Here is a 27,426-nt window from a genome sequence, read left to right on the forward strand (position 1 = left end):
AGAGAGAGAGAGAGAGAGAGAGAGAGAGAGAGAGAGAGAGAGAGAGAGAGAGAGAGAGAGAGAGAGAGAGAGAGAGAGACATAGGCCAGAGTATTGTCTTTGCGAAAAAATAATTTGATGAATCTCATAATTTTCTTCCGAGTTATTTGACTGTACTTCGCATGTACTGAGTGAATAAAAGCTACCATAATTTTCACGTAACGCTCTAAATATTCGCTGGATTACGAGGTGAGAGGTGAGAGGCGTTGAAAAGGGAGTCAAAATTATTTGCGCGCCATGGTGAATTATTATAATGGACCGCGTCCGGAAATAAAATTCCAGTTCACTTTCCATTTATTCTCGTTTATTTCACGTTCATTTCCTGTGAGTATTACGATTTATCGATTCGTTTTTCTACCAGACTGTAGTCGCGTAAAGGCCTATTTAGATGAAATAATTTTCAAGTGACGTAGCTCGTGCATTACTCATAATATGACATTAATTTTACATTGCTATGCCTCGAATGCTATTAGTATCTAATTTTGTTAAGAAATTTAAAATTATATTTAAAATGCATTTTAAAATGCTAATTATTAAAATTGGAAACTAATTTCTATTAGTCTAATGTTGCATTATGTTGCAAACGTCAGCAACCTTCCTATAAAACGGAGTACAATGTTGATATGATACTGAAAGAATGGCAAAATTTCAAGTATATTAAAGATCATCTAGCTTTAAACAGAGAATAGAATACTTTCTTAAATATTGCTATATGTAATTAATTGAGAAGTGAGAACATTAAAATAAAATACCTGTTAGCTTTATTTGATATTTTTTAAAATTTCCTTATTTATATGCAGTTATCAGAAAAATCCGTTTCAATTTTATATTAATTTATTCCACATTCGTATATTGCTATATTTTTATGTAGAAATATTTGATTTAGCTTGAAAGCTTTGCGGATGGAATTGTATGTAATAATATTTGTGTAAAATAGTGTTATGTTTGAACGAGACATTTTCAATCTAAAGATTTACTTGAATATTTGAACGCATATATTTTCAGAGTCAATCATGATTACAATATCTATATTAATAAGAAAGATATTTTGTTACTTAATTCTTTACAAATTTTAACGATATATATTTTTCTTTCTATGTATCGTATGATACTGCATATAATCTAAAAAGAAGAACAAATTTTAAATATTTAACAGAAATGATAACACACACAAATAGACTATTGTGTGTATAAATATATATGTATATATATATATATATATATATATATATATTGTGCTCAAACACTACCGCGTTCTCTCTAATACAACCTATAAATTTAAAATCAGATATTACGATCAAGCACTTACTTTTATACCGTAGTTGCTTTCCTCGTAAATGATGGAAACGTAGCTCCAACCCATCGTCAATACAATGTCGACCATCGCTTTGACCTGATAGTGATCGCTGGGTATCGTACGGGTGAAATATTCGAAGCGTTGTTTGTTGGAAAGCTCCGGACTCGTCGAGAAATAGGAGACCTATACAACACAATAGGCACCTTTCCATCTTAAATTATTCAAATACAAGGGAATTGCTGTAAATTTTGTAACGTTTGGCATGTATACTTAGCCGTTGTTACGATTTTGCAACAAGAGGATATTTTTAAGATATTTATGCAGCACGTTTGTATAAAATGTTTTTATTTGTATTTATGTAAAATGCAGTGAAACGCACATGATGTAGATAAACGACGTTGTTTACGTTTAACCGTTATCGTTTCTCAAATGTTTTAGCTCTTGAGATTAAATTTATATTCACAAGTTACTTTATTTAAATCCATAAATCTTTAAAAACTCGCAACTAAATCGATATTTATATTAGATCATCAAACAACTAATTGTAAGTATAATTTGATTTCAAAATATCTAAAATCTCATTTTCCTTAATATCTACGTTCTTTTTATTTTTTGGATCAAACTTTACATCTGAATTCTTAGTATTTTATTTATTTGCGTTTTGTATTATTTAAATAAAAAGCTTTTTCGTAAAAAGCTTGTACACTAAAAACAAAATAAAAGTTTTTTACGAAAAAGCTTTTTTGGGTACAAAGTATAACAAAACTATTAAGATGATGTACAAGATAAAAATGTATTATCAATATTTTATATAATAAATAAGAAAGAATTATAAACTTCATAAATATAAAAAATATAAACCTATGAGTTCTCGGCTATTTTGTAAAGTCTTCTCTTTCTGAAGTACCATAAATTTCTATGACGTAAAAAGATTGCTATACTAATGCGTAGTAGTATTCGTATTCGGTGGTATAATAACGGTAATGTATAAAACTTGTATGGAATTTTTATCGTTTGTGCTCTTGATTCCAAAATTGTATTCATAATGTCTGAACGTTAAAAAGTTCTTTCCCTCTTAAATTTCTTTCTAATTCTGAAGTCTATCGAAGAACGATATCGCGGGTTTTTCATTGCGTTGCATACGACATTATAGAATACGGATATTTGCGTTGGCATTGGGTAATCCTGTTCGTGATTGCAGGCAAGTGGTTGCGCTTGACTAAAAGCGAAGTAAACTTGGATCCTTCTGAAAGTGGCCGTCGTTTCTGCTAGCCTCGAATTCTCTGATTTTACCGCGGAAATAGACCCAGAAAGCGAAAACGTGTAATGTTTAGATAGTCACATGTAAACTCGTACGGTTTTCTCGAGAAAGAAAAGTAAAGACAACTGGTTAATTTATATCGTTTGATACTCTTTAAAGCGATCTATATTATACTGCTGGAATCTTGTCGGATTTTGTAACGTTACGCAGTGATACAAATTTCACTAAAAATATTTCAGCGAGCTTAATATTAAAGCAGGAAAATATAGCGTCAAAGCTCGAGAAGTATAAGTAATCAAACAGTTGTTATGAAGCTTCAAGATTCAAGAAAGATTCAAGAATTCAACAATGTAAGAATTCAAAGACTAAAAGGTCGCAGAATCTACAGGCTTAAGCGGCTACAGATCGAATGATTCGGAAATCAAAGTTCCGTATTCAAAGAACAAAGTTTAAGGAGTATGAGGATATAGATATTTGACGAAGGGTAAAATCAAATACACTTAGCTGTTTGACGATCTAATATAAATAACGATTTACTCGCTAGTATATGAATTTAATCTCGAGAGACAGAGCATTCAGAAAACGACGACGGTTGTACATAAAGGATCGTTTATCTAAGTCATACGTTTCATCGTAACTTTATAATAAGTTCTATCATTAGTTTGTCATTTATCTATGAAGTTCTCCCTCTTTCCATACAATGTTCTTCGTTCACCATTTGTGACGCTTATCGAAGAATAGACGATTTTGGGTTAGCCGCATGTGGCAACACGCCATAATTAATCATCTTTTCGTCGAGAAAGGCGACTCCTTCGAAATCGACTTGCTGCCGGTTGATACAATTGCGTTGCGCCTTGAAGAACTTTGACGAAGATATGCCATTATCGTTCTTATGATTATCAACCTGGTTTTTCAAATTGTTGTATAAATTAAATTCCTACACCGCGCGTTCTCCGTATTTGGATTCGTTAAAGAACAATATCGAATAGCCCGAAATAGAACAAGATTCAATTTTTTATTATAACATTTATTATAATTTTGTTATTATCTCTATCGTAGATTTTTACGTTTTTATGCTCGTGATGCTCAAGGGTTTGGTTCGGTTGCCCCCGATCATCGTTCGATTTGTCTTATCCAGTAACGAGGTTTCAAACGGTTCGATCTGTACAAGTGACATCGATGCGTAAGCATCGGATGAGTTTATGTAGTGAGAAACGAGGCGGCGTTATCTCACGCCACGAAGGTACCAGCGCTACTTTTCTCCGGAACAACGCGCGCATCCTATCATACATTGCGGTTGTTGCACGCCATGGCGAATATATTTATCATGGTTTGTCAGATTCAGAGTGGCTACTGTATGATCCACTGTAGTAACTTGCTCGTCCGACCATGCATCGTGCCGCATCGAAGAATCACACAAAACTTCGTCTCGGTCCGCTTGATTGGCTTGCTCGATTGATTATACAGCGTCTGTATTTTTCTTTGTCTTCAACGTTAAAACGCGAAAATATTGATTGGAATAAATGTATATATAAAACTCTTGTGAACGAAAAGAATAAATTTCTATATTAATTATTCGTGCGTGATACACATTCGAGCTTTCAAAGTTTTTTCATTTCTTTTTCACTTTCTCATCAACGATGCTGAAGGTCTGGAAAATTTTAAATTAGCAATATCTGGGGAGAAATGGCAAAAAATTATAAAAATTTTTATTTTTTAACCATAAATAGGATAAATAGGAAATAAATAATAAATAATTTAATTAATATTATTTATTGATACATATACAAGAACAATTTATTATTTGACGAAATATATAACATATTATAAATAAAAAAACTTGACAATTATATGTATATTTGTATCGTATACGTAATTAGACAAAATAATCGATAAAGCTGATACAAATGAATCGATACGCATTATTACAATATACATATAAAAAGCTGACAGTATTTGTTTAGAAATGTATCGTCAATACAAATAATTTAATCTTGTACGATACATTTTTGCAAAATTTTACACCGGAAAATTTGTGTTTGGCGAAGATTAAATAACGTATTATGTGTTTTACTATGCTTTGCGAGTTAATTAGAGATTATATGATACGAATTCTATGCCGGGATGTTTGCACTTTTTACCATGTCTGGAGCTCATACCAATGTAGCTGGTTCTTTTGTAAAACCTATAGGAAACCATGTTATCGTTAATTGAAATGAACCGGCTGCGCCCGAACCGCGCGAAATTACAAGCACAATTCGCTACATCGATAAAATGGAGTAAGGGATACATTCTCCCGAATTATTCAATAAATTCACCAATTTTTTATAGGGCTCTTCGTAAAAAAATTTGATATACTTAATATATTGACTGCATTGTTGTAATAACTCAAAAATAATTTTTATATTACTATTTTTTTTCCATTTAATTACTAACACAAGCGCGTGACTTTTAATTTGATTATTTATTTCTATCAACCTTTTAATAAATTGCATTTTGTGTAATTAAACGTGTTTGGAAATTTAATATATACTTAGATATATCGAAGTTGATTATGTGTGCCCTTACATCGCATATGTATAGTAAATTATGAAATTTTAATATATAAAAAATTTCAATTTCTATTACAATAGGAAAGGAGAATAACTACTTTGAAGATATTTATCGCAAATCAGATTGAATATTCAGAGGTGGATTGGATCGCGATAAAAATGCTAATTGCTGGCGACCAAAGTTATGAAGTTCGCGTTAATTAAAAAATTTTACGACCGATTATAAGTATACTTTTAATCGGATAATGTAAATCGCACCCGTCTAAAGACTCCATAGATTAGATAAAATCTAATTATTTTCTTCAGAGATTATTTCTGAATTTCGCCTTTAGACGATGAGACATCTCACATAAATGAGCGTTTCCTTCTCTCTCTCTCTCTCTCTAATATTTTCACGCGAAGTAATTTCCGATCTCAAATTTTTGTATTATATCTTCTCGTCCTGTTCCTTACCAATAACTATATGCCGCGATGATCGAGGAGCAACGGAAGAAGGATTATCGATCGTTATTCAAATCTCAGCTACGACATCAAGCTACGGGATATTTCCAAGTGAGAAATTTCGTAAGGACGATGCAGCTTGCTGGCAAGATGCGATTTCATTATTTAGTTCACTGACTTGAGTTCGCGTTGCCTTACGTCTTGAATCTCGATCGTAATCCCACGAGCTTCGGCATTTCTAGCAGAGATGGAAATCCACTTACAGAAATTGCCGCTGAGCGTTTTCTTTCTGACTAATTCGATTCGCGAAAATCGCGACTAAAATTTGTGACGATGGTGACGTACTTGGTGGGATTAAAACAACTCTGCTTTAATTGGATAGTAATAATTAATGAAGAGTGGTTATGAATATATATATATAATTAATAATCAATCAGCAGGTTATTGCATGCATAATGGGCTTCTTAAAAAGAATATTACGTATTGGAAATTATAATATTTTATAATATATCTACATAAGTCTTATAATTTTTTCAATTACATGGAAATTAAATCGTTCAATCAAATAAATTAAATTCTTCTGCTCTTAACTTTTGCTTCTATTTATATGGGTAAATACTTAAGGACACTTCACGGGCGAAATCATATTACTTTGCCAGTTCTATCATAGACATTAATTTTTTAGAAGAACAGCTTCCGCACAAATTTACAAATTACTTTACAAAATATAACTTATTTTATACTTTGATTAATTTAACAATTTTCAGACGTTGATGAATTTCAAATCGTGAGCTTGATACGGAGTAATTTAAGCATGAGTACCGAGACTGTAATTTAGCTTACCTCTCACAGAATTGCCTTGAGTCTTTGTTCGCGTGTGTTATCGAATCCTGTGAACTGACTCCTGTTCGCTTGTCGATCATGTCGCGACACATGTACGTGTATACGTAGATACTGATTGACACGAGTAGCGAAGCTCCCTTTGACGTGTATGCACTTTCCGTTCACGTGCTTGGTGCTCACGCGGGGTGTTATGCCTGTGTTTCTACGTCGATTGTACGTCATCGCGTTGACAAGTTGCGGAGAAATCGTTTAGCTAAGCGGTCGTCCGCAGCCGCTTCGGATCGCACGTAACTGTGACGAGCAACGATACTGTCGATATAAGTCGCGGTTAACATGATGAATAATGTATTTTGTTTCGGGATAATACAGCCAATCAAGAAATACGTCTCTTTCTCGCTGCGCAAGAACGTGCCTTGAATGTTGCAAATAACGTATTAATAACACTCTTTTGCGATTGTTGCGTTACTTATTATAAACTATTATACACATTATACACATTTACATATTCAATATAGATCATAAAATTTAGTATATAATGTATACGTAAAATAGTTTCGAAGAAGTTTTCATGATTGTTTCGATTGTTTAAAATGTGGCAATCTCTAATATTTAGAAGGAATGCCACGAGGTATCAAAATTATAAGATTGATTACCTCTATATGATGAAATGTCATCTTGGAAGATAAAGTTCTTAATAATAGAGACGTATTCTGTCATTGGAGGAGATCGACTTTAATCAGATTTTGCCTCAAGTTGCCGCGAAGGTGATGAAGATCGAGCGCTTTCCGATTTTGTAAAAGTATTATGAATATGGATAAACTAAATTGCTAGGTTGCATGAAAGAAAAATGTGGTAAGTTTGTGGGACAAGTAGCGCTTATCTTCTTCTCGGATAGCTCTTTCTGTTATCACATAGAAAATAAGCGATTTAAATGCAGCAGTTTTTCGAGTTATAGATTGAAATATTAAATATTAATCAGTTTATTATAATAACAATAACGACAATATTAGTAATAGTAATTATAATTTTTTAATTAAAAGTTTATATAATGCAATAAATTAGAAAAATTGATGTTCTTATATACTATGTAAACTACATGTAGAATATCCAATTCGAACTATATTACCATAATAACTGCAAATAATTGATTGGAAATGAGTATGTTAGAAAGTTCACTCTATTCAATGAAATAGTAGTGAGCACTTAAATTCTTCATGAAAACGAACTTGTTACCTCGTGCTTTTAAGCAAAAGTATGAAATTGACTGGGTCGGGAAAGTTCATAAAAGTTTGCAACTATTTTTTGGAATACGTCGTGAGCAAAAAGCGATCCTCGCTTTACGTCACATACATTCTCGAACAGTTTTCTAGTTTAGCATAACGCCGACGTGATAAGTTTCACAAGATCGACTAGCTTAATAGACGCGTCAAAGAAAGCAAGAGTAAGTACGAAAAAAGTAAAACTCGCATATTTTGCAATGCTGCAATGTAGTGAATATAAGAAGTTTTATAACTTCTTGGTAACGATCTCGATAAATAAAAAACGGACACTAATACATTGTTAGGTTCAGGTAAAGTTTCTAGCGAACATAAGTTAGAAATGTATGGTAAAGTAATAACGCAAGTTCCGATATTATGGAATTATTGTTGATTGCAGTAATATCGCGATTCGAAGAGTAATTCAAACTTCGCGTCTGATAAAATATTAATGCAATAAATATTTCCTGCCGATGTAATCTTCATTTTTTTAATGATTTAAAATATTTTATATGAATATTAAATTATATGAACATTATATTATTATTATTCAGTACAGTTCAGACTTTGGACTGATTAATACGGTTTTTCGACGATAAACAAATTTACTAATTTTAAAAAATAGAGAGAAAATAGTACATCTGCATATATATTTCCCATTTTTATAATATTTTTACATCTTTTCAAATGTATTACTTTTAATTTGCGTCTAAAATAAAATTTGCGACTTTGACAATATTTGGTATTATTTGTTTTCGTATGCAAATGCAATTCAAATGCGCCTTAAAGATCAGTTTCTCTCAGTTTCTAGTAATTGGTAACGATGATATAAATCGCGATGTCGTGGAATTGTTTCGCAAACCTATGCCCAGCCGTAGACATGGATAGAAATCCCACGGAAAGAATTATGGACTGAAATTAAATCCGCTGCCGTTTCCCTAGACTTATATTTCGCCTGATCCTTTTACGTCTCTTCTGAAATCCCTGCGAAATCTCTTTCAAACTCCGCCGCGGCCGTCGTGGATCTTCAGAGGCATGAATCGGCGACAGGCGAGTTTTCGCGAAAAATCACTCTTTGCCACAGGTACCTGAGTCGCACGAAAGAAAGAATCGTATACAATCGTAACATCGTTTCTTATAAGGATGTACGATGTTTTCGATTATATAATATGTCCCTGATTTTGCATGTACACTGAAAAAAAGGCTAGGTAACCTAAGGCTTGGTGAAATAGCTTCAACTAAAGAGTTTAGTGATTATGACGAAATATTTGGTTAATGTTAACAAATTTGATTAATGTTAACAAATTTGGTTAACATTAACCAAATATTTCGTCATAATCACTAAACCCTTTAGTTGAAGCTATTTCACCAAGTCTCGGTTATTATAACCAAGCCTTTTTTTCAGTGTAACGTATCAAGAATTGACAAACTATAGGAGAAAATTTTATCGTAAAAATATTCGACGTATGATTGCAGCGCATATGCAAAGTGTCTTTAGAACACGCGTCTTTCTTCGATGAGCGTGAATCATTTAATACACTATCAATCACGTCACGTATCCTACTCCACGCGAGTTAAAGATCATTATCGTCTATATATTGTCATATCAAATTGTTGTTTCGATCCTTTCTTAATGTAATCTTTATATGTTTGCATGTAAATGCACATATTATCGAAAGCTCGACCTCTACTATATACGTATCGAATCGTATCTATTACGGCGAGAAACTCAACATAAAATGAGATCGTGACAATGTGGACGATATAAACAGGTTAATCTTCTAACTCGCATACCAGGATCGATTATTGGTACTGAAGGAGCTTTAGATGAACTATTATTACAAAGTTACTGCATACAGAGCCTCGTGAGATTCAAGTATCTTATTCGATGATCAACAAGTTCAAGTTCGTCCTCGAGTTGCGCTATAATGAACATCTGCCTACAGTTATCATTATTAGACGGCTCTGGGTCTATATCAATATCGAGGAGAGAAGAGAGGTTTAAATGATTTAAGAGATTTTTAATTGCATTACAATCCCGCGTACACACCGTATTATAAAAAAGTACATGTTTTTAAGCCAAATCATAAATTTATAATAGTGAAATAAATTTATAACAGTAAAATATATTTTCCCTCTCTTTTTAAGTTTGATATTGCTAACAATGATCGTTAAATTTTATTTTATTATCCGGTTGTAAGGAATTACGAACTATGACGCTATCGAAATTTCATTTTGATTTACCTTTAGTCGGCGACAAATATCGGAATAACAGAGAGTTAGTAAAAGTTTAATAGCAATATGGCTCTTTCGCGGTTGGACGTGTTATAGTAACACCCTTTAAACCTCAACCTAATAGAGCGCTGAGAGATAAAACGGGCCAAGAAACTCGAATGGCTTATAAGGAAAGTAGCGTTGGATGAGGTGATTTCACGGTACGAAGATTTTAAACCGCAGGTTCTGTAAACTTTCGACAAGAATGAAGTTTTCACGGTTTACTGCCATCTAACCTGGCATTTTCATCCTTCAATCACTAGAAGTACGACAATATTTAAATCTTAGTAATGAGCATTATAAAAAGAATTGTAAAAAACACATTTATTATACAATAAAAAAGATAAAGTAAATATAAGAAGCGAATAAGAGCCAACGTCGGTGAAGTAAAATTATATAATACAGTAGGTAAAGGTAAATATCTTAAAACTACGATTACAAATTTCTTAGTTAAGACCCTTTTTAGTGTGTGTACAAAATTATGAAATACAGTTATAAAATATTCTAAAAGTAGAAGGTCATCTTTGCGCTGTTGGTCAAATCAAATATCTATATATCGGCGTCAAATTGTAAAAGTGTCTGCTGCTTTATAAAAAAGAAGTCAAAATAAGAAACTAACAAGTTTAATAAATAAAAGTCCTTGTTGAAAATATGACATTTGCTAACAGTCTAATATAAAATATTCATTGGTATCTACATTATTCGATACAGTCTACATGTCAAATTAAGAACAGCTTACAGATTAAACCCGTCTTATCTAATAAACGAAATATATGTACATTAAGCAGCGTAATTTTTTTAGGCGATTAAAATAGCAAAGAACATCGTGATAAAAAATTTTAGATGTGAAATAAATTCACTTACTGAATTGCCTATTCCCGTCTTACAATACGAATGGTGTAACTGTAAAGAATGTGGATTTATGTCGAATATTTATTCTGTGACAGCGAATAGTGTTTGTATAGATGATGCTATGATATTTTAAAAGAAAAAAATGCACGGCAAAACTATTCTTCTATCGTTTAAATATAGCTGAAATAATATTTAAACGAACAAGCAGCAGCACCATGGATATCTAAACAACTTGACTATTTAAACTTTAAATAGTCAAGTTGTTTAGATATCCATGTTGCTGTTTGTTCGTTTAAATATTATTTCGGGTTTATTTAAACGATAGAAGAATAGTTTTATCGTGCATGGCACAGCTAGAATCGTAATACTTATGTGAAATTATTGGGACGACGGGTAACCGACATGACACAACAGAATAGTCGGTTCCTCGAGACCCCTTTCTATATATCTGTGCGTTAGATATAAGGGATCTGCAATTTAATATCGATTCCAAATCGGCTTTCTATAGCTAGAGAGAAAGTACACCCTCGTGGCAACATACTCTCGGGGGGTTGCCACGCCATTTCCGAGAGGTGGCGATTGTATAAAAACCGACGATTTTTGGTGGTCGGATTTGAACTCGGATCTTCGGCTCATTAGAGTAGCGCACATATCTCTGCGCCACAATCGCTACACATTTATTGTATGTATGTACATTATATATTTGTCTGTCTGTTTACTATTTCATTTTACTAATTTTCTAAAACAGGATTATATTTTTCTTAGTTCATATAAATTTACAGTATTTTATAATCATATATTTTTCTTCATTTATGTCATAAATCATCTATTACGTATTTACAAATTTTTATGCAAATAAATTATTAACTTCCGTTTATCATTATTTTTTCACTTTATTCGATGAGGGGAAAATACACGTGACAAACATCACGTAATAAAAACATTTATAAAAGAATTCTGCTTTCAGGGAACAATTATTCGAGAAATAATAATTTTCGCAAAATATTTTATATAAATATTTCTCTATTGTCAAGATATATTGTACTAGGAGAATGAATTTAACCTAAGGTTTACTTACTTGCGGAATTTTAAACAATCGTAGGAGATTGGCAACTTGAATCGAAGTTACTGAACTCGCTGCACCAACGACTCCGCTGATTACTTTACGCACGGCAGTTTTGTTGCAGTGATATTCCGCACCATCTATGTTGCTTATCGAACCTGGAATGCATAATAACGTGACACAATTCTGTTTGCAATTTATTTAAAAGTAATATTTTAAATTAACAAATTAATTAGCTTAATGATGCTTTTATCAATGGTGCTTTTATCTCTATGTCGATGAAATTTTGTTGTTGATAAACGCAGGTGTTAATATAATAATGATGTTGTTCTGTTCGAACCATTAATATTTTCATCATTGCACTGAATATACTGGTCAATTAATCAGTATACGGTAATTTGTTTTGTGTTGTGCGAATAGGGAGAAGTTTAATCAATAAAAAGCGTGATATACGCGAACAATATGAATATCCGGTCAATACTCACAGATAGAATTCGCACATGTAAAATGACGTAAATAATTTAAATATTTCGTTCATTTATCCATTAATATTAATATCAAACCTATAGTTCTTTATTTATTAAATGTTATTTTACATAAATAATTTAATATACAATGAACGCGTTATTGATATACGTACATTTGTCTGATTGTGCTGTCGTACCGGATATAAAATTAAAATTTTACCTGTAGTGCATTTAATCATTTTGTTAGCTAATATCACACGGCCGTACACTATAGAACAAAGCCGAATTTAATGAAATTCTTGTAACACGGCTTACAGCAAATCCGTTGTATTTTCACCTTTGTTTTTCTTATTGTTTGGACTTTACTCCACGCAATTTCGCAGCATAACACCTGTTGAATCTGCCGTTCTTATATTGTTTATCATTGATCTACAGTTATAAACATAAATCAAGTTAACATTTGCTGTATTATAATAACTCTAAAGATAATGTTAATCTTTTAAAACAATAGGCGCATCAATCATTATATTCTTAAAATTTAAAATTTGTGGCACCATTTATCATAGATAATTTTACAAATTATCTTATTCTGATTATTATCTATATGCGACACGAAACGTATATCGGGAGAAATGTATGTGTGCCAATCTATGTCAAATTAAAATCTTTTATGTAGTTACGTTAAGCATAACGTTTATACAATGCGAAGTGTCACTTGTAGTTGAATGTTGAAGACCGTGAAGAATTTCAGACACGCAATTGTCGCCTGCATAATAAATTAACTTTCCGCCTCTACAATCTTACACTTGAAGAACGTCATTCTTCAGCTTCTCGTTTGCGCACCTGGTTTGGGAGTGTTTACCGATGAAACTCACTCTTATTTCTATACATAGTTAGTGTAAACGTTTGCTAAAAGCTTAAGTGTCGCGAATATCGAGAGGGTGAGAGGCAATTCTTTCTTATAGGGGTTTCGCATTTTTCTTTTATTTTGAGGTTTCATTTTTCTTCTTTTATTCTTTTTCCTCGCTAAACTGTGACGGCGGAAGAAATGGCGATAGAAACGCTTTTCACGTGTAAAACACCAACAAATCAATAGAAACAAATTTACTTTTTGTTAGAAGACATTACATTCGGCTTATAAAATTTATGAATATTAAGAAAGGGTGAATAAAAACAAATTAGTAAAAGAATATAAAAATAGCATACACATACACGCATGTACACAAACAACACACGTACACACACCACACACAAAAGAGGAAGCGTATCGACGCGTATTCGGTCAACCATCGTGAATGATGCTGCTCGCACCTTCTCTCGTTTTTCTTTCGATCTTCGTTGTGCTTTGCGTTGGAAGACGAGACCTTATTTTCACGGATCTGTGCACACGATAATGCATGCTCCCTTCTTCAAGATTACGGTTTCCAGAAGCGAGATAGGCTCAGACGCGAACCGACAGGTGCAATATGAAAGAAAGAAAGAAGGCGAGAAGACGACGATGGGGGGAGAATTTTTCTTATAACTGCGTTCACGTGAACAGACGGATAAACTTGAAATTCTATAGGGCAAACAGGTTATTTATTTAATGTATGCTAATATTTTAATAATTTAGTTGGGCTGACAAAATATTACGATGCTACATAAAATAATAAAAAAATAAAATGTGTGTTTCTAAAAACTATGAAAATAAAAGTTGCTTTTTTGATTTTTTAAAGATTAATTAAAAATTAAAGATTCTGTGTAGCGTATGATTATTATAAAATAGATTGTAATAATCAAAGCAAAGATAATTTTTTAAAAATTTATTGTAACGAGAATCGAATGGAATAAAAGGCCAAAAAATAATTTTATTTTACGCTTGTAACTTGTAAAGTACAAATTTTCAAATTTATTCTTATAATATCACATTTATTCAGCGTTTTACTGAATACCTAATAGATCGATTTTAGGAAGAATGTAAAATATAATGTATATTATTTTAAAAGTTATACGCATGAATAAAATTGTGAGGTAAATTTAATTAAAATTATAAATGTCAACCTATTTTTAATGGTTTGCTTAATGTAATATTAACTTTATTTCTTACTTTGTCTTTTTCTCTCCCCTTTCTCTCTCTTTCTATCTCTCTATCTATCTTGGATAATACATTATTGCATAACTGTTCTTCTGATATCGATTAAAATAAACTTCCCTCGTTTGCTTTATACACCCTTTAATATTTTGCGCTTGAAGTATCTTATCAATTGAGAAAGTAAAGGTAGAGCTGCTAACTGTCGTGCTCGAAGAAGTATTCTCGACAAAACTTACAAATTGATGGATCACTTGATCTATCGTTATACTCATCGTAATTGGCAAACTCATTACGAAGGAACTTTAAAAAGCATCACTTCTGACGTGTAGACTGTTAAAACACTCATGCGTATATTTTCCGTTACATTTTCAAGAACGAACAAACGCTTATACTGATGGAATAACGTAAACGGTGAATCTATATGGAAGAAATAAAATGAAATATCAAAGCTGTGCATGCATGTAAAAAATATGTACAAACATTTTCACATTTGAACATATCCCGTGTTTGAACATATCTCGATACATCTCGATATTCGATCACGATATATCCACGCTTGATCATTATTCGGAACTCGGGTTATTCGCAAATGTACTCCAACAATTCTAACCGGTGCGGTGCGGATTATTCCGGGTCGATCGTCAACATTGTGAATATTCGCGCTCGTTTTTACGCTGGGTGAATCGTCCTAATTTTCGGCTCATTGGCTATTACTGAAATTGCGACAGCGGTTTGGCATCGAAAACCGCGCGTTACGGTCGAGGAATATTGAGTTACGCTGTAGCTTTCTATCCTATTCCCGCACAATTATTGGGATTATAAAACCGTGATTTTTTTTAAGATATTCGGTTCCTATATAATTTAATTTTGTAGAATTCCTTACAATTTAATTATCTTTAAAAGAAGTTATCTGTATATGTTAGCCTCTCTCGGTTATTTTAGGGGTTTTTATTTAATCCAATCAAATCTGATCTTCAAGAATACGTCCACATTTTCCCGAATACTCCAGATTTAGCTCACGATTATTTCGATACAAGTTTCAACAATAACTGTCTTACAGTGGCTGCAATAAAAATAAAAATAGCAACCAGAAGCAAAAAGGATCTATTCTCGGGTTCCTCAAATACATAAAACGCATTTGTAAATCTTATGAATCGAAGTACTTTCTCATGTTATAACACGAATATGCATATTGGGAAAAAATGAGAATGCACAAGAGCTTACTGATGCTGCTTTGAAATTACCTTGTGCTTTATATTGCGACGTTTTTCGAAGGAGCGAAATGGAATAAATCAAATTTGCATGAAAATACATGTTACAAAATTCAATCCCTTTTAGTTACAAAAGATTTCTTTGTGGTCAATAAACGGATATGCTATTTGTTTATAAATATAAGACAGATTTTTTAAATATTTATCATCAATGAAATTTTTAATTAAGAAAGATTGATTCTAATAAAGAAACTAAGTTCAACATGTTAAGAAAAAACACATAACCAGAGAGTTAACGTATTAAAAGTAATATTATCGTAAAGTAACAACGAAAAGAAATAAAATAATAGTGACAGAAATATTTATCAATTAAACTATTCCGTGTATAAAAGACTACATATGTTAGTATGTTGATAAGTATTTCTATCATATATGAATGTATGTGCTTAGAATTAGGCTTTCTCATGTCGATTTCTACGCTGCAAAAATTTTATCATAAATTAAATCAAGTGGCATCTGTAACTAAATATATTTTATTTTCTGTGTAAATTTTTAGAAAAATTTAGGAAATATTATTAATATATTATGTGCTTGCCTATATATAAATCTATTCTCCTGGAAATCTTAACAAGAAGATGATAAATATTCCCGAAACTATTTACTTTTTTTAAATAATTAATTTTATACGTCTGGTTTCAATGTCTTAAAATACATTTGTATTACAGTGCAGAATTTTTTGCCCGTAAATCTTTACCATCTTTACGCGATAGCTTTCTTTTCTTTTATCTCCCTTTCCGTCTGGTCTTTAAGACTTTTTCTCATTCCACTCTGCCGAATGTTCAGGTTTATAGCGACCGTGTGGTTTATAGTGGGTTGAGAAGTAACGGTACAACACGGTGATACGCGACATAACGATTCCGTAGAGTTCGTTAATGAGTCTTTCATCTAGATGTAACGAAATGTTAGCAATTAATTATAACATTTAACTTGGTAAACTTTGTGCGTTTTCTTTCCGGTCGAGGGTTGCTAGACGAGAAATGAATGGAGGTACGCGGTAGCAATGAGCGCAGATTGAATGTGTTGACGTTGGCTCTAATCGTCGAAGTGAGAAACGGGAGAAATAAAACGTCGGGAAACGTGCAGAGGGTACGTACGTGGAAAATTCGAGAGACTGAGTAATCGCGTTAATTTAAATTGCGGGTCAAGATGCGGGTTGTTTTATGCGTCTCACGTAGAGCGGCTTCTGACTTTTACTCCCGCAATTTAGAAGTGATTAGTAAATATAGGCGCCGTGTATTTTCTTAGAAAATTGAATGAAATATTGAACATACTGATGCAACATGGTTTAGGGTAATTATAGATATATTTTTAAGTTTTAATTAACCAGATAGATAAATAAGCTTTTGCTTTGAGAATTACTGAAATACTTGCACTTTTTTAAATTTATCTGGTTAACTAAAACTAAAAAATATCTCTAATCATGATAAAACTAATATAATTGCTATCATTTGAAGTTTTTGTGTTTTTATTAATTTGTCGGAATTTTTATCTCGCGCCGGACAAACAACGCATAATAAATGGAACCTAGTAATCCAACCTTGTGTTACGTGAATTGCATCTACTAGCGTAACATGACACAGGAATGATGTGTCTTTAGTTTATCTTATTAAAATAATAGGTGTTGTGATAAAATGTTATGATCGTTTGTGTGCTTTTCTATTCTAACAACTTTTCAATAATATATTTTAATTAAGATAGATAGATATAAATACAATATAATACTTTAACCTTTTAATCTTTTATTTGAATAGTGTTTTCTTTCTGATTAAATCTCTCCTAAGTTTTGATGAAGAAGCATGATTATATTTACTATATTTAAATTCTGTATAAATAACTCATCCCCGTATGTAAATTTCTGGCGCTGTGCTGTTCTAGTATAATCTCAATATATATTTCGTGCATACATATATAGTTGGTATATTTGCACAGTTTGGTAAGACGGAAACCATAGCGCGGAATTACTCTGTCACCGTGACACAATCAACATCAGCGACAACCGCGAACATCAAAATGACAGCAATTTGCAATTTATAATGACGATAATTATCGTGAAATCAACATACAAATTGAACTCTGCAGTAATTTTACAAAATAAAATATTTCAGCAAAATGACTTCAATAATTTAGCAACTTTGAAAAAGACAAAAGACAAAATTATCTTGTATTTTTTAAGTTGCTAAATTATTAAATTTATCTTGTTAAATTACTGAAATTTAATTATTGTGGGCTATACCGTGATATCTTCGAACGAGGTAAAATGCATTGAATCAAATAACAAGCATGCCGCTAATTAGCACCCACAGCTATGCAAGTTCAATACCTGTGCGCCATACATGCATATTCCGCATTTCCTTTTGCCAGAGATTCGAAAGCAAATATTCCTGCGACGAGAGAAATTCGATCTTCCTTGAGCATCATGCTTTATGCTGAACAAATAGTTTTCATCAAATAAGAGTAAACTTATATTGACTAAATAATTATGTAATATTATTAGTATGAGAAAATTTAAAGCGTAGTTTTTGGCATTCTTTTTATTTGTTGAACGCGAAATTATTTTAACAATTAATTGCTCTTTAAAAATGTAATAAGTAATTAATAGTAATTAATAGTAATTAATCCATATAACAGAAATTGACATGTGTGTCTCATAAAAATCTCGAAAATTTTATTTTATGATTTAAATGTAACTTATAATAATTTATTATGTGAAATATATATAGGAGAGAGATACTCATAAATATTACTGATTTAATTTTACTGCATAATCAAGAAATATTCTTAATTGCATTATGGAAGTTTTTGCACGTACCTTGTTTTATACTATAGAATTCAAGAAACATTTACGACTTTGTAAACAATCAAGTCACTCTACCCGGGGTGCACTCAAGAAATCAGTTTACCGACACATGCTTCGATTCCCAAGACACTTTCCGCTCTGGAAGATAAGATCAGGATTGCCTCCCATTGCGGCCACATGCAGCAAGCCCATTTGATTCGAGTACTTTAATAGAGAGAAAACGGCGTGTCACGAACAGAAATACCCTCTGTGAATAGCTACGCTACTTGGAAATAATCGGAAAACTTAAATGGCTGTTATGCGAGCATCGTCTCTATGATTATTTGAAAGAGTTTTCGTACTTCGGGGATGAATTTAATTTTTGACTATTCAATGTTTCATATCTTTATTTATTTTATGGTATCTCGTTACCTCGCACCGCGATAAAATTTATACAAAAATTATTGGACGTATGTTTTCAATATTAAAGTGCGCGCGTAGGACAATGAAAGAATTGTATTTTATAGCGTTATATAATTTTTTATTCCCAGTTGCGATTTTGTAATACCATTACTTTAGCAAGAAAAACAAATTTAAACAAAAATTGTAAAATGTTTCTTGAATTTTAAATACATAAAAGTAGTGTCTTTTTATGATAGTTTTTTTACAATGCGTGCTTTTGGTATCTTTTTATCTTTTTTCTTGGAGGAGAAAAGAATTTAGGTAATATACATATAATCAATATAAATAACGTAAATTTAACGATATTACTTGACAAATAATGCAGAAGATATTTCTATTTTTTCGCGTTTTAAAAAAGATGGACGAAAGTGAGAGAGAATTTCAACTTTTTATTTTTACGCCGTTTTGCGTCAATTGAAAAATGAGCTAAGAAAGGAAGGAGTGAATCAGCGAACCGATGAAACGAGGAAACTCGTCCAATTTTGATGTAACGAAGCGAAAGAGGGAGTCTGTGGCTCGCAGCACAATCGCCCTCGCAACAAGTAATTCAAGAAACGATCGATGAAACCTACACCCTACCTGGTGAAATATTCTCGATGCTCGTTTCATGTTAGAGCCCATTCGATCTCGATCTTGATAGAGAGACGGACTAAGTTTTTGCGAAATTTATCGTATTGCCTCTTTCACAGTACAAGTTGTTTCTCTTTCTGGAAAATGTAGAATTGTCGACGGAAAATTTTCAACATTTAAAAGTGTTCTTTTCCTTCGATTTATTACGTAAGAACTTCTAATTAATATCTTGTTACGGAAAGAAGAAACGTTCTAAAAAGTATATAAATGATAGGACGAAATAAATTGCAAAGGGAAAAAATACTTTATTTAGATATATGAAGTACTCACATGTCATTAATTTTATTATTATTATACTTTTTATACTACGATTGCATAAAATGGGATCAGATTGATAACAGTAATATATATTTTTGTTATTGCAAATAATGTATGCTTTTACATATCTTTTAGAAATTAAAATCTCTTTATTATTATATTTATATGAAGTATAAATATTTAAGAAATCAACTTTTTATAAATATTTATCACAGCGTCTAAGAGTATGTCACTTTTATTTTTTTGTATTTGGTTAAACGGGTATATATCTCATGATTTGAGTTAAGGCGATATTTGTTAGTTTATCATTTAGCACGAAATAGATTCCATGATTTTTTTTTACTCTAGATGAGGCATACGTTGTTGTAATATCAACTATTATTGATAATTAATGCAAACAAGTTTCCTAACTAGTAACTGTGTATCATTAGATATATGATAATCTCTAATTAGCGTCACGTTAATTAGTACATCGCCACAAGCAAATTGATAATGCATCTTGTTGACAAATGGATATTATTTAAATATCGACGGAATATTTGGCGTTTTGTATTATATCGGTAGTCGATCGATCGAGTGTGATCGATATTTATCAGAAATCCACCAAATCCATTTTATAATTATATACATTCTTCTAAAGTTTACATTGATTCTAAAGTTACAAGTTTTTGAATAATTTCATTTTACTAGAATTTTTAGAATTGCATTTTTAAATATTATGTTTTTATCCAATTGATAAAAGATATTATTTATTATAAGCTTATAATAATTTTACAAGAAATAATAATTTATTTTATACCTGTAACAATAATTACATATCTTATTGTTATTGCTTTAATTATAAAGAACTATTTTTATTGATGATAATATTTTGTGTGACAGAAGAAAATATCATATGGCCCATCTAGATTATTACGCTTGTGTGCATATTACCTCAAATTTATAATTATCAATGCAATTATCACGCACATGGTTGCTCTGTCATGTTTTAGCCTAATAATTTTCTCCAATAATATGCTAATAGCGAATGCAATACGGTCGGCAAATAGAATTTTTTATCCTGCGAAAACGAAATAATTTCGTCATTTCTGCCGAGTAGTTATTTGTCAAACATGTTTAAAAGTTTCCAAATAAAATTTCGTTATTCTTTTGTGATTCGTAGAGTGAGGATTAATTACAAAACTTACAAGGTTACGTATAAGGTTACAAACAAATATCAAATTAATTATTTCTTAACTTACTTTGTCCTGAGATTTCTATTTCTTGATTCTTTTGTTTCGCATTGATTACTATAGATGTGCATGGTCATTATAGATTCCGATTTGTAAAGGAAAGTTAACAATGGCAGTCGATTAATTCTCTGATCGATATTTATTTCTTGGTAACCAGAGTCAAAAGACGTCTTTAATTCTTTCGCGCGTGATAATCGTCGTGTTTGTAGCCGTCGTCTAGCGTAGCAGCTGCTTTAATCTTTTTGTCCTTATACCTTTCTTTGACACTCGAGCAAATTACGAAATCTGCACGGATACTTCCGTATTATGTTTTGTCTCCGAAGTTACTTTGACCGATATAGAGGATACCTTGGTCAAGGTTTATAACTTTAAACTTCAATGAGAAAGAAAGTCGTGATTGATCTAAAGTAGAATCAGAGAGTTGCTTCCAAATTGCGTTCTCTCTGACAAGCTCGTAAAAAGGGAAACGAATTCTAGAGTGGTAGAATTCTAATTTGGAATTTATTGTTGAACTGTCGACTGTTTTGCTCCCAATTGCAAATAACATTTTCATATATAGAAAGTCAAGTTTCTAATTAATAAAGTTTACATTTAATATTGTGCTAGATAATTTATTTTATTCAAAAGAACCTAGTGCAATATTCGGATATAATTGAATTAATTAGAATTAACAGATGCGCGATATATAAAATAAAATATATTTTATTAACTTTGTCTCTCATGCAAAATCTTTTTATCGTGCAAATGTGAAAAAGGATACATGTAATAAAACTACTATAACGACGAAATAATTCTGGTGTTACACTCTTGAAAAAAAAAATGGGAAAAAGAGATACGTATGTCAAGGAAAAATGGTCTGCGCACACGTTGTGGTAACTCAAACGTGTTTTGAGCACGCAAACCACAACACTACGACAACCATTTCACGGTGCGCGGTGCAGAGTGACAGTGATCTGTTTATCCTAAAAATATTCCTTAAAGCAGATGTGAATACCACATAGCCACGTAAATATGACAAGTTTGATAGTGAGTGCTTAGCAACTGTTCGCTATTGCGAATTTATGCATATGTCATAAAATCTCGCAAACATTTAAAATGTACCTAACAATATTATTATTAGCGATTTCTATATTGTTAGTTTAACAATATAGAAATGAGATATTATTTAGGAAATATGTATTTTATCCAAGTTTATGTAAATAAGTAATGTTTTAAATATGAGGTAGTACATATGATATAATGAAATATCCACTACAGGACACAAAATTTAATTAACAATTTGAGTAATGAAATCTAAATTCATTATTATAATTCTAATTTGCTATAAAATCACTGAAATAATTTTCCTATTGTATTGAAACAAATAATAATACTTATACAAATTATCTGATTTAAAGGGATAACAAAAAATATTCGCAGAAAACAACGGCGAAAGCTTAAGAATTTATAACAAAGCTAAGCTCTTAACAACTTTTTGTAAATAAATGATGAAGTAGAACGCAGCATTCTATATCTGGTTAATAAGAATAGGCGAGTAACAGCTGTATCTTTTATGAGAGTCGAGCTCGTTAACTCATAAGGCCGGGTGTATGCTACACTGCTCGGTAAACAGCGAATCTTGTTAGTGTAAATGCTGCGACATTCTCCTATCTTTGTTAGAACTTTCTTCAGAATAATGACAAAGGAAGTAAATTCAGAGAGTGTTGTAATTCCGGCCCACGTCTCGAACCGAATATACAACTTTACAAATCAACATAGTCGTTTATCAGACATGTATTATACATCTCATCATACGCCCAAGTCTAATGAATGCCATATATAAACTGTCGATTTATTGATTTATTAATTGTTCGCAATAAATAGTCGAAATAATAAAATAAAAAGTGCTATTAAAAGTTATATTTATTAGAATGAAATAAAGAAATGTTTTCACAGAAATTAGTTTCATGTTTTGTTAGAACTTCTCTAATTTACGTAACTATTACGTGAATGAATTTTAATTCAATTTCCTTAGCTTTGTTATGCAAATGGCTTGACAAAGTTTACCCCTTCTTTTCTGCAGAACAACATGCGCGAGAATTGTAACTCAATTTACGAAGGAATTTAAAGGCTTTGGAAAGTTATTGCTTCTTGTGAAGAGCTGCGATCACTCCTCAGGCAATTATTGACAACGATAATCGGTATTATTATTTATAATAAAGAAATAAAGGGTGCGAATCTTGAACATTTTGAAAAAAATATTAAATATTATACAGTATAGTTGTATTCGTTTTAATTACAGAAAGAAAATTATTGAGAGATCAATACTTTCCAATATATAATCAAAATATTAATATATTTTCCGAGATATTTTCAATTATTTGTATCAATTATTTTTCCATTTTGCACGCAATATAAAGTAAATTTTATTAGCGAAACGGGCATATGTGTCTCATAAAGTTTATCGCACATAGACTAGTTACACAGTTCATTACTGGAATTAAATTTGCAGTTTGTATTTCGCTATATAGTCAGATTATACGATTCTATAATATCGGTACTCGAATTAACTCACACGCGCTTGTCATAAATAATATTAGTTTATACATTATTCTAAAGCACTTTAATTCATTAGTTACTTTGTATAATCTTAATTTTAATTAACATTAAAAAGCTGATACTGGGAGATATGCACGGCTTTGCGTTGTATAACACGCGAACGTACTTACAATTTCTCGATTGTAGAATAAATTAAAAATGTTTATAAGCATCTCTCTTGTTTCTGGAGAAGTAATGAGGACTGCGGTGTAATTGAATAACCCCCGCGCGATTAGGATTCCTCGGCAGATACTCGGTAAGGGCTGAAACGAATCGTTTTCGACCGGCACGTTTGCAAACCGGCACGATGTGATCGCGGCGGGAGCGGACGTAAATACGCGTTAATGTACGAGCGTGAGGCGCATCCACCTAGTGGTAGGAGTTATATTCCTATGGGAATGCCTCAGTCGCGAGTAGTAGTAGCTGTTATAGGTCGGGCGTGCGCTTCGAATTACTAACCACGATAAAACGTGTCTCGATGAGAGCTCGATGTGCCACATGGTGAAACTTGGCATTTATCGGATCGCTTCGACGATTCATCGTCACGCATTTCGACAGCCGTCTCAACAATCGAGTTCAAGAATTGGTTTTCCTTATTACAGCCGCAAATGATATTCGAAATCGTGTGAAATAATGTTTCTGCATATTGGTTTTTGCTGATAATTAGGATACAAGAAAGATTTTGGTTTCTCTTTACATCTACAATTGTAATCTATATTCATGGTCTAATAAATATTTTATAATATACATACGCTTCGGTACTTTGCGGTACATTTTATCGTTTCTTTATACAGTCTTCTTTTTTTATCGATAACGAGAAGTGGTGTGATACAATAAAAATTAAGTATAAATTATGGCTTTGCGTCGTATACCTCAGATTACCCGCGATTCGAAAGCGCAGCTTTTATTATCAATATACGCGAGCCGCGTTGAATGAAGTTCGTTGTGTGACACGTACAGATGCAAACCGACGTCAGGTTGCCGTACATGTGAAAGTAAGGAATTCGTATCGGCGAGAAAATGGAATTGCATCGGAAAGGCAACTCGATATTCCATTACATTGATGTGACCACGAATGGTACTGCATTGCGAATTACAACCCGAAGGTGCTGACTGTGCACGCTAAATGATCTCGAATTTGAATCTTATCTCGAGCGAACGTTGCATTTGAATATCGATAGATTGTAACATTTACCTTAATTAGCTAATAGGTATCTTTATCAAGAATTTTGCGGAGGAAGTGTCTATTGATAAACATTTATTTGACATTATTTAAGCATCTTATATAGACATATTTTAATTTTTTATATATGTGTAGTTATTAAAAAATTTAGAAATCCTTTTAATTTGTTCAAATATATCGACTATTGTTACAGTTAGATATACATTCAGCAATATAAAAATGACGCGAGATATATGCAGTATATGTTTTTGAGACATTACTTTCTTCATATTTTGATGGATATCGGAGTCTCTTTCTTTGTGTGTGTGTGTGCGTACGGAAGGGCGGGAATATTTGTTCCTGACATTCCAAATATTCGCCCGTGATTATCGCTGATGAATCGACGTCGTACAATATTACTTGCGTGTGGAGAATCGCGAATAATATACGTACGCGCGAGAATGAAGGTAGTGAGAGAAAGAAAGATATGAAAACTACGAGTGGAGAAATGAATTGTCTGTCGATCCTTTGGTCCGGTATAAATTAAATCCAGTAGAACGCGACGTGAATTTACGCATGAATTCGTTTATTTCAGTGGTGAGAATTGGGTGTGCTTGGCCTCTGCACAAAAGTGATCCTCTTTCGCACTCTTATTCGTTTTTCTGCTGTTGCCGAGATCCGAAAATTGGATTGCCGGTACGACAGTGTCGATTCTTTGTTACTATCGCGTGTAACCTGCGAACGTGGAAATCACATCTTTCGTCATCGACTCTCGATCAATTTGCACTTCCGGGACTAAAAAAACAATCCCCTCGATTTCCATGTTCCTCGTTTTAGAAAATCAGGTCGTTTGGGACTTCGTCGCATTACGAATATTCACAGTATCCGTAAGAATAAATCTAGGCGGCAATTTTATTAATCTGCATCATGTTTAAAAGATTTTAATGCGAAATGTGTTTAATTTAAATAACGATATTGAAAGAGTATTACATATAGTGTAACCGATAGTATTCGCATTACTCAACTTGAACTCAATCGAAAATTCGATAAAGTCACAAGCCTGTTAAGATTTATGAAACGTTCCGAATCTATTTGAAAGCGTATTGAACGATATCGAAAATTTATATTTTTCACTCTGAAGATTTCACACTGAAATGTTTTATTTAAAATGACAGTTCAAACATTGGAACTTATAAGATTTTATTCTGCAAGCGGGATTTGTAAAAATAAACACGTCGCAAGTTTTTATAATCGCGTTTTTACTCGCGTGCTAACTCAGCTAGCAGGCATGCGTCAAAATTTGGTCGGAAGATAACCAAAAATAAAAATGACCCAAACATTTATATTAAGTAAAAAAATAAAAATATAAAGTTTGAAGTTATAATAAAAATAAAAGTATTTAATACAAAATATTGCTAAGATTTATTTAATACAAAATATTGTTAATCAAAAGCAGTAACTTACGCATTGCGCAATGCGAGACATGTAACAATAGAAACAATTATTTATTACTTGAAAAAATTTAAACTCAATTTTTGATCAAGGATTTGTTGCAGACATTCTTATATTTTCAATTATCTTATAAAACATTTATTTATAAAAATAATTTAAAACTCACGATATTATGATGTTTTTGTAACATTATAAAGACACAAAAAGACGTTTTAAATTAGGTATTATTTGGTCATCTGACATCACTGGACCAGTAATCGTCAGTTTTTGATGTCATTTTGACGTAGGTATGTTACCTAGGAACTTAGTTAATATATGTGAAGGAACACAGAAAGATTACGGCGTTCAATGAGCAATCTAATAACGCGATCGAGATAACGTATCATTCGGAACTCCGCGCTTACGATCACCTCTACAGGAGTTCTTCGATCAAAAGGAGTAGAGAATATCTACCTTCCACCGATGCGCGATGGTCAGATCAAAATTATCTCTCATTTCCTATTACTATCTTTGAGCACGAACGAACCGAACCGGTCGCGGTCGTTGGCCTGAAATGTTCTCGTTACTATTCATCACTACTAACATCTGAAATGGGTTTTTTATCTTACACACTGTTTTTGTTTTAGCGATACAGTCACGTATGATACAGTAGCGATACGAGTTTATTTAAGATACCCTCTCATGATATCAAATCTCGTATTACTTCGGTACGAAATTTAATATTGCGATATCATGAATTAAACAATTATATAATGTTGTGAAACGGCTAAATGTCTAACAGTTATATTCGATAATATGTCAGTTCTAAAACTGACCATTTTTTGGTGAAAATTGAGTCTCGTGTATGGTGTGTATGTGCTTATGTAATTAAATATTCTCTTTTTTTTATAAAAAAAAAAGACAAAGCGCATTATTCGAAAATTAACAGCTGACAATATTCATATATAAATTGGATGGTCGAAATAATTAGAAAATACGTCGGATTATTATTTAACGCGGAATTTCGTCCCCCTATTGCGATGTGGAACATTCTCTCATTATTACTCGAATTCTCCGGCCGTTCCATCTCCAATGATATTAAAATTATCAATTTAACCTGTTTATATTGAGAAACGTATCGGTAATTAAAGCAACCTGATGCGTAATATGAAATATGCAGAGGTGTCTTAATAACCGGCTTTAATTTAGTT

The 27,426-nt window shown here is 32.1% G+C and overlaps 1 protein-coding gene across 8 annotated transcripts in view; it reads right to left on the reverse strand.

Annotated features, from left to right (window-relative positions):
* LOC112453783 (metabotropic glutamate receptor 2-like) overlaps positions 1 to 27,426 on the reverse strand; it is a 120,607-nt gene that overhangs the window by 18,051 nt on the left and 75,130 nt on the right. For all 8 annotated transcript variants that reach the window (XM_025014715.1, XM_025014714.1, XM_025014713.1 and 5 more), the window contains 2 exons: positions 11,894 to 12,036; positions 1,349 to 1,519 (listed from right to left, as the gene is read on the reverse strand). In XM_025014715.1, coding sequence (XP_024870483.1) covers positions 1,349 to 1,519; positions 11,894 to 12,036 — 314 coding nt within the window. The remainder of the gene's footprint in view (positions 1 to 1,348; positions 1,520 to 11,893; positions 12,037 to 27,426) is intronic.

The sequence above is a fragment of the Temnothorax curvispinosus genome, unplaced genomic scaffold (genome assembly GCF_003070985.1).
Source record: "Temnothorax curvispinosus isolate PA1 unplaced genomic scaffold, ASM307098v1 QBEX01004686.1, whole genome shotgun sequence".
Classification (NCBI taxonomy): Eukaryota; Metazoa; Arthropoda; class Insecta; order Hymenoptera; family Formicidae; genus Temnothorax; species Temnothorax curvispinosus.